Source organism: Poecilia reticulata, linkage group LG20 (assembly GCF_000633615.1).
Source record: "Poecilia reticulata strain Guanapo linkage group LG20, Guppy_female_1.0+MT, whole genome shotgun sequence".
In the NCBI taxonomy this organism is placed as follows: Eukaryota; Metazoa; Chordata; class Actinopteri; order Cyprinodontiformes; family Poeciliidae; genus Poecilia; species Poecilia reticulata.
The window spans coordinates 22,242,199-22,251,837 of NC_024350.1; the positions used below are offsets into that span (position 1 = coordinate 22,242,199).

A 9,639-nucleotide genomic window follows, 5' to 3' on the forward strand; every position below is an offset into this window, starting at 1 on the left:
CACACACACACACACACACACACACACACACACACACACACACCCACACCCACATACACAAAGAGTCAGCAAGTGAGTCCTTTTAACAACTTTCATTAAATCCTGACAAACAAGTAAAACACACAGTTTACTGCAGTGTAAATTCAATATAACCACCCCAAAAATAATTGGATGCCAAACCCCTGAATGACACATTATACACTTTCACACAGCACGGCAGCAGGGATGTACACAACTTCTGATGGAGAAATAAAACAAGCCAAGTTTGCATAAAAATATACTCTAAAGTTGTCATTATCCACTTAACAAATGTAGTAACATATAAAACTACAAATAATAACAATAAAACATATTAAAAGACAAGAAAAAGAGCTCTAAATGCTTCGGATTATATTTGGTTAAACAGCTTCGCACAAAAAAATCTCACATCAATAAAAGAAAATGTCACACAAGAACGGTTAGAATCTTTTAATTATAGGGGGGAAACTCATTCGTCAGTAAAGTCATAAATTCAAAAGTAATTTATTTGTTCTTTGCAGCACATTAATTATACACTCAGGAAGCAATGTCATGTCAGTATCAATTTTCAGTCGTCCTGTTATATTTCTAATAAAAATAACCATAAAATATAGGCCTCGGGGTTCAAATACATTTTCTTTAATTAAAAATTCTAATTAGAAAATCTTCCAGATTATTAATTCATTCATTTGGTTTATTGATTCATAACAAGGTCCAGTGATTGAATCACTCCACACGACTGATGAAAAATTAGTCATATATCTAAATATATTGACTATTTATTAATTTGTTTAGGAGATATTCAAAGTAGCCATTTAGATATGTTGCATTTATTAATGAAATTTTTAATCTGCAAGAAGAACAATTATATATTAGAATAACAATTAAAATCTCAGGTACATTATGAAGGTAATACATCTATTTAAGACAGATATTAATGTCACTCAGCACTACATTATAACCTACTTGATATAAATTTCAATTGTAATTATCACTCTTCCTGTATTTTATTGAGGGGGAGCTATCTAATGAAGCACAACTTTATTAGAGTTGTAAAGGCAAAAATCAGTAAAATTAGTAATTTCAGCTCTTTTAAAGATTTTATGTAGATCTGGTGCTACTAAGAATAAACCACGGCAGGAATTATAGAAAACTAAAACAAAACACTGAAAACGTTCACCAAAAACTACATTAATTAAATTTATTTGATTTTGGGTATAGCCAATGCAACACAAACATCCTCATTCAGCTTGAAAAATTAAGTAAAAGAAAAAAAAAAAGAGTTTCTACACTTCTACAATAAACCACTAAGAAAGTTCAACTTGCTCGTTCATGCACTTAGTTTTCTGCCTGACTCTGCACCTGTCCCATCTCCTACAGCTCTGTGTTTCCACTCCGAGCGGACCTCAGTCGGAGCCCAGCCGGCCGATTGGTGGACCCGGAGGTGTGCGGAGCGGACTTACCGTACAGCTTGCTGGGAGTGCCCTCTCTGTCCGTGGCCTCAGAGGGCAGAAGCAGGGGCTCGTCGTTCAAATCGCTGTCTGGGGTGGCCGCTTTGTCGTCCGCCCGGAGTTCTGCCGCGCTCATGTCGCTGCGCAGGGAGAGCAGCGGCTTGCTCAGCTGCCCTGTAATCATCGGATCCTGATGGGAGCTGGGAGCGCAGGTGGGAAACAGGGAGGAGAGGGGGGAAAAAAGAGAGAAAAAGCCCCTGGTTAGATTGCTTCAGTGTCTCACCCTCAGCGACTCCTTCTCTATGTATCTACTCTCTCTCTCCCTCTCTCTCTACACCCCAGCTTCACCTTCCTATTGCTCACTCATCACTCTCCCTCTCTCTCCTGCTCCCTCCCCTCCTCGGCTCCCTCTTTTATCCGAGACTGGTGCTTCCCCGCTGATCCTGCCGGCTGCTGCCTGGTGAAGGGCTGTTACGGATCGCGTGGCTTTGCCATCGCACCCCGCAGACCTAAAACGCCCATATATTCATCTCCCAGGGCTCAACGCTGCCTGACATGTGCCTCGTCTTCGCCATAAGCAGAGATGGCAGCTATTTACAGTGAGGTGACAAATAAATGAATCTGGAAGTGTGTGAGCTAAAATTTATATCAATTACGTCAATTTTCACATGTTTAGGGGACATAAAGTTAAACTAAAGGTGACATCTTGCTCTGATGCAAAAGCCAGTATATACTTTAAGCAAGACATGAAGTCAATTATGTTCATTTTTGAACAAAAAGCATCAATCGGTCAAGTGGAAAACAATGTGATCCATTAATAACTAAAAAAGAAAAATAATCAGGGCACATTTAAAATATTACAAACTTAATTTTAGAATCACTTCAAGAAAACTTTCCTAAAAAACAACTTTTCCTACCTCGCCAAGCTCCAGAAGAAAACGTGAAAAACGAGGTTTCAGCAAGCGCAAAGCAAAGCCACCATGGAACACCCCGGCGGTCAGAATGTCCTTCCCACCCAACCAGGAGCCGCTTCTTCAACCTTTCTGTGTCTGAATTGCAACCACGCGTTCAAGCCGGAGGTAACTTCCAAAGAAAACCCCTGAAGATGTCACCTCCTCCCTTTTCCCTCTCCCTCCCTCTGTCTGTCTCTTCCCCCTTGTGTCTTCTGACTAGAAAGCTCCTCAGACAGCGTTCACCCCACCTCAGGCTCAGAGGCTCAGCACAACCACGGCCCTCTTTCTTATTTATGAATCAGCTCCAACCTAAATATGTCTAAGCACAGGACAGGTGACCAGCACACATATATATATATATATTTATATATATATATATACAAGCGCAGAAAAAGGAGGAGGGTGAGGGTCTTATTTCCTCCCCTCCTCACCCTTTGCGTGCATCAACAATCCTCTGCGTCAATCAGGGTAGTCGATGACTTGCTGCCCAGAGGGGCCTTTTTAATGTGCCCATCACGGCAATCTGCCCTTTCTGATATGACACATGATAATCTATGAAAATGTTAATCAATAGAAGTAGTTTAAGCTGTCATTAAAATCCGTGAGCCGACTGGTCAATACTCATATCCCTGGTAACAATGTCACTACTCATCAGGGCTTCATTTGCGGAGCACTTAAATGTGGGACGCTGCACATCGATGCGCCTCTCCGCCTGCCGCCGTAAACACATTTTCCCCTCTGTCTGAGCCTGGCCGCGCTCTGCATGCGTTCGGACCCACCCCCCCGCCTCCCACCGCCCACCGCCTCTCCTTTGAGTTGCTTGATAGGTCCACTGGAGGGCAAAATTAATACCTAATTGAATCTTGCAGTCATCAAAATAATCAATAGTTTTTTATTATTTATTCTTCACAGTCTGTTGACTGTTTGAAAGCTCCGAGGGACAGCGGAGAGCACAGGCAGGCCCTGAAATTTCTACCGTTTCACAATGTAATTTTCACTGGGGCATGAGAGTTTGCAAGACCTATAAAAAATGAGCAGTGCTTTTTTGTCAGGAGGTGGAGGGGAAAGAATAAAGGAAAAATGGGAATCTTTGCCCCAGCAGCTACAATGAAAAATAGAATAAACAAGCTACTGACACTTCAGAGAAGGGCATGGTCCTTTCTGTCCATCCCTCCATCTTTTTCCCTTTCCCCTTTTCTCCTTATTTCATCATATCAGGAGTGTGGCGGTACCTCTCTAATGCTGGCATTTCTCTTCCTGACAGACTCCAAACAAGTGCTGGGAATGAGATCACAGCTCTAATCTTCCTCTGGCCTCTAAGGCTGCAGGATAACAGGGCAGCACATCTCTCACCATCTTACACAGCACATAATTACATCCAAAAGATGAGCTTCGCCTATTTGCAATCATGCCATCGAACTGGGTGTGTGTTTTAAAAATTTAGGTGATGGGTAAACATTATTACCTTTGTAAAAAATAAATAAAAAAAGCATCAATAGTTTATTATAAAGAATTCCATCACTGGTTTCAATGAATGATTGTGTAATATAATTAGGTATCAATTTTTAAAGTCACAGAGCCTCATAAAAGTATTCATACCCTTTAAACTTTTTTTTCATATTTTGTCACATTACAGCTAAAGTGATACACTAACAAAAAGTATTGCAAAACTGTGAAGTGAAGGGGAAATTATCTAAGGTTTTGCAGTTTTTCTGTTGATAAATATCTGAAAAATCTGAAATTTGTCTGCAACATTTCCACAGCATGACTCAGCCACTACCATATGTTACAATGCCCATATATTCATCTCCCAGGGCTCACCGCTCATCTCCCAGAGCGGTGAGCCCTGGGAGATGAGCAGTGAGCCCTCATCTCTATCATATGGAACGATGACATATGATAGAGGCCCACATTGCCCTTTTTCCACCAGTACCTTGTCTCTTACTGGGTAATAATTGTTTTACACTAATAACGGTTACATGGTACCAATCCCCTTTTATGGAAACTACTTCACTGAGGTTACATGCGTACAGAGTTGGGCTGAAAACACGACATCAGAAGACTGCAGGTCACTCATTGGCTAAGGATTGGAGTCATCGGTTTAAAGTCTAAAGTTTAAATTACAAGAATCATTCCCACCATTTGTAAAAGTCAACAGTGACAACAGTGAAATACGTTGTGTTAACTGGTCGCATCGCAAGTTATCAAATTAAGTTTATCCAAGTGAATTTTTTAAGTTGCCATGTTATGCAAATGTAAATAAAGTCACATAATTCGACTACAGGTAACAAATTAACACATTTTTTTTAACCTGGAGCATCATTCGCTTTGTTTTATGGTAGAGTTGTGTTGTGTTTGAGTTGCATTACTTTTTGGAGTCCGGGGCCGTCCTGCTATGGCGACTCCACCCAGTATTCAGTTGTAAAGGAAAACAACCTGAACCACATGCACTGAAAAAAATTATCTTTGAACCACCTTAAAAAGATTACTCAAATCTTTTTATTAGTTTTGCTCAAGTTATAATTCTGATTTTAATAATTCTAATAAAAATCTAATAAAATTAGCTGTAACAAATTAGAGTCATTTTTTAAAGTTGGTTCAGAGTAGAGTCGAGTGGAACCACACTCAGTAGGTAGATGGCTACATTAATTAATAATTCTCTCTGAGACAGCTGGTAAAAAACACATTAGGGTTAAAGAAAAGTTTTTCTTCCAAATTAAGTCCTGTCTCTCTTTTCAGGTAAAGAAATTAGCAACTTTTATTGACCGCTTGATTATAGAGACGCAGTACATATAAAAACCTCCTCACAGTGTTTAATCACAGAAAGCTTTGAGATTCATCACAAACCTTAGAAGTGTAACTCATTATTGGATGGTCTGCTTTGTCAGTGCACATATCCTCATTTGTAAAGCTATTCTTGGTCTTTCCCCTTAATTTCTAACATCCTGCATGTTTGATGAAATACAGGTGCTTATTAGTTTTGCTTGCAAAAGCTGTTCCTGTTGCCAGTAGTGCCAAGGGTTCATACAATTTGGAGAAAAACTTCTTGCAGGTTCTCTGCTTCTGCTCCAAAATCAGCTAGATTTGAAGGAACTAATTTAAAACAGTTACTAAACACTTTAAATAGTCAAACATATAAATGCAACTGTTTAATGTAAAAAGGTCTTTCTATTGAATATGCCATTGGACTTGTTGTAGTTTTCCTTATAGTTTAGTGGCCTCTAATGTTTTTATAGTGTGTTCATTTTTTTGTGTAGGTTTTGTCCTGAGTTGATTTTATTGTGCCCAGGACAACTTGCAAACAAATTTTTAAATCTCAATGGATATTTCCTGGTTAAATAAAGTAATTAAAAAAACTGTCTTTGTAGGTTTGCAGTTGCGCTTTCTTTGATTTCACAATTGATTGGCCATTGCTCAAAGCCTGGTATGGTACCCTGCTTTAAACTTATCCACAGTTTTATTCTTCTAAGTCTCATGACTCAAATTTCTTTATAAACCTCTGAGCCCCTCACTGCATAGCTGGATTTATACCGAGATCATATTACACACAAGCGGACTCTGTTAATTAGGTGTCTTTTGAAGGTAATTGGTTGTACGTGATTTAATTAAGGGGTATAGACTGCATTCAAAAGCACCCCATTCCTTTCCTGTTTTTATTTGAGAATAAACTGAAAACCACTTCTAATTTTTCTTCCACATCACAATTATGCACTATGCTTTGCTGACCTACCACAAAAAAAAAACAATGTTTAAAATGTAAAACAGTTCATTGAGTATAACTGTTACTATGTCCCAATTAAGCAATAATGGGGGACAAGGTCTGTCTCATTTCCTCTCTGTTGGATCAGGGTGGCCACAACGCTAGAACAGGTTGCAGGAACAAGAAAAAACACTCAACACCCCCCTCTTCAAACCCTCACAGGCAGCAGAATCAGTAGTTAGTGGGGTCCTGAGAGTCATCAGATATCTCTGCTAAGTGCTGCTGGTCTTATCAACTTCCCCGAGCTGAAAGGAACTAAATGGGGAATTTTCGTTTAAAACCAAACATGTAAAGAAAATATTTTTATAGCTGTTCTAGATATAATCTGTTGTATTTAAAACTGCACAACTCCATTAATAAAAGAAAGCTATTTTATTTGAGTGATTTTTTTTTTCAATGACGTTTTTTTTTAATCTTGCTGTGTGAGATCATAATATCTGTAAAATTAAAATCAACATGAAGATTTTGCAGTAAGAAGTTAAAGTTATGAAGCTGAATTTGAGCAAAGTTTTTTGTTTTAATTATCATTTGATGGTTGAGCTGCTCTTAAACTTGGAAATAATGAGTTTCTCCAATTCAGATAAACCTTCTATCCTCCTTTTTCAACAAAATTATTATTATTTTGCTTATGAGACTAAAATAATATAACACTCAGCAGGTGAAAAGATAATCCACTGCTTCTTGAGCCCTTATATGATGAGAACCAGCATAAATCTGAAATTCACTCACAATTTAAAAGGACTTATAAACAGATGCACTCTTAATTTTCTGACTGTCATATTAGACATATTGTAACCTACTACAACTTTTTGAGTGGCTGCATTTTTAATTTTTCATGAGCCACTTGCTCCTCTAGATCTTAGTGTACATCAAGAGACCAGTAACTGGCAGGGCTAACTAATTACAGCTAAAACACAGATAATTAATTATGTTTTTATATCTTTTTAATCTTGTTTGTTGGAATGTGCTAATAATAAGCAGATGTTCACTTTATAACTCTACCATGCAAAGTGTCATCCAATGACATAATAATATGGCATTAGTAAAATGCTTTAATTGCTGGAGTGAAAGTATTTTAAGTATTTCCATTATTTTTTTTATCCACTTTTATGTGCAAGTAATTTAAAGCTCAAAAAATTTTACGTGGATGTCAAAAAGAGAAAACATATTGATGTTTTTTTCTTCTGAAGTCTCATCCTACATGCAGTAATTCACCTGAAAATGTCAAAACAAGATAATGACGACAAATGAAAAAAATCCAAAATGCATCTAAATAACTTAATTCTGTCTTTTTTTATGATAGCAAACACAAATAATAACCAAAAATTTGACAGCCCAATTATTTCATATCTATGTGAATTCGCTGCACTGAGTTAGATGCTGATGCCTAATGGGATTTGGTAGATGATAGTTTGTCTCCCCCTTAGGGCTATTAACCAAACTGTTTCTCTATATCCTGCTAAATTTGAATTGATCCTTGCACAGAGATTTACTAATGTCACTAAACGTCCTCATGCATGTGAATCTACGACTATTCATTTCAGAAACTTAAACACAAAGATGCATCTTTTTAAAATATTGTTAAAATTAGTTGCTTCAATTTCTCTTTTTCCATTCTTAGATTAAACGTTAAATGTTGAAAATCAACCCCAAAACTTTAGGTGATACGTTTTATTTTATTTTATTTTTTTAGGCTTGTTAATATGATCAACAGCTATGCCTCTCTCCCCCACTAAAGCTAAAACGCTCCCCAGTGGATAGTCGGTGGGGCCAGTGAAGGCTGAGGGCTATCAAAGCAGTGTATTAAAAGGAGCTCTTTGAAGCTTGTAAACCGCCGTGCCCAGCAGGTCCACAACAGATAGGCGCCTCTGATTGGTCAGGTGTGTGTGTGTGTTTTTGTGCTAGATCGATCCGTGGAGCTGACATTCTGGAGCATCAAAGCTTTCAGTCCACTAATATGACTCCTCCTATGTGGGCAAGGGTTGTTTTTTATTATTTTCCTTTTTTGTTTATGAGCTGCTTATGCCTTGGAGGGGCTAGTCTGTGATCATTATGAGTGAACAGTGTGCTTTCATGGTTTGGAGAAGGGATGAATACATATGAAATCAGGTGATACTTACTCACCAAATACTGAAAATAGTGATTAACGGGAAGAAAGTTGGAGAATCACAGAAGAAAACCATTAACCGCTGGCAGCAGAGGGGCGACACCGCAGAGATTCAAGCATAGCTGCTCCTCAAAGTCAGTTTCCCCCCCCCTCTCATTGCCTCTGGAGACCTGTGCCACATACACACTCATGAAAGGTGTGAAAATGTGATTTCCCAAAAAGGATCGGTAATTCTTCGTAAGGGTGGAAGCAGCAATCAATAAATCATTGCTAAGCAGATTGTACAGAAAAAAAAATATATTCCCCCTCGGTATCGGTACATTAGGATTCTCCTGAGGATGGATGAGGCAAGACGGAGGTGTGAGACAATCTCAATAAAGAAGAGGCAAATCATACCTTTGGCATTCATCTGGACTACGGCTGTCAGCAGAGTGACAAAGGAGCGGCGCGAGTCGACCAATATCTGAAGGGTTCTTTCAACATCTTCCTCAGGAATGTCTGCAAATATGCATAAAGTAGCGTCAAGGAATATTACAACTTACATTAAAAAAATAAATCTCTGAACTTGTTTGGACATTTGGACTCAATGAAGTTAATTTGACTTTGTGTCTTGGTATTCAGCGTGTAATATTAAAATAAATTCAAAACATACCGTACACAAAATGCATGCGTAAGTATCAAAAATGTCTCTGTAATAATACAAGTTAGATTTTCTTATAATGAATAAGTGGTTTTGAACCACAGGCAGTACCACAGCATGTTGCCGCCACTACCAAGCTTGATAGTATTTTTAGCTTTCACACTTTTAAAGATAATTTCCTGGTTTACTTTCTTACTTCCATAGCATTTGTGAAAATTGCCTTTTAAACTGTATGCCATGGGTAAATGTTGTGATATCTTTCCTCTTGTTTTTCACAATGGGCCAAGGATGTAAGTTATCAATTAACGAGTTAGTATAAAGTTTACTTACGCTGCGCCGCTGGCTCATTGCTATTAAGGTGATAGTTTAAGGATAGTTTAAATAGCTTGTCGAGTGTTTATATTTCAAAATAAAACCGCATAAAGTGCATTTTGCGTCCCGTACAGGAATCCATCAATCTTTTCACTTTCCTTTTTCGGGGGTGGTCCGCCATCTTTGTTTTTTGTATTAACTGGGTAGCTCCGCTTAAGCAACACCAGTGGCGCCGCCTTCTGGATGGCGACCCCATTACCGTAAACGGACATTTAAACCCTAATCCTAACCCTAGTACAGAATTGGTCACTGACCAGGGGACCGTGATCCAAATTTATATGTAACTTTTAAATTAATGTGCACACTTCTCACCCCAACGCATTCATATCTGGAACACA

General features: G+C 38.4%; 1 protein-coding gene across 3 annotated transcripts in view; it reads right to left on the minus strand.

Moving 5' to 3' along the window:
- The window catches only part of pou6f2 (POU class 6 homeobox 2), a 96,472-nt gene extending 87,068 nt beyond the window's left edge, over positions 1–9,404 (minus strand). For 2 of the 3 annotated variants that reach the window (XM_008396660.1, XM_008396658.2), the window contains exons 1-3: positions 9,260–9,404; positions 8,686–8,787; positions 1,482–1,669 (exon numbers count right to left, since the gene is read on the minus strand). In XM_008396660.1, coding sequence (XP_008394882.1) covers positions 1,482–1,653 — 172 coding nt within the window. In that variant the 5' untranslated portion in view covers positions 1,654–1,669; positions 8,686–8,787; positions 9,260–9,404. Of the gene's footprint in view, positions 1–1,481; positions 1,670–2,386; positions 2,559–8,685; positions 8,788–9,259 lie in introns of those variants that run through there. The other variant, XM_008396659.2, reaches the window with a different exon arrangement.
- Positions 9,405–9,639: the final 235 nt, after the last annotated feature.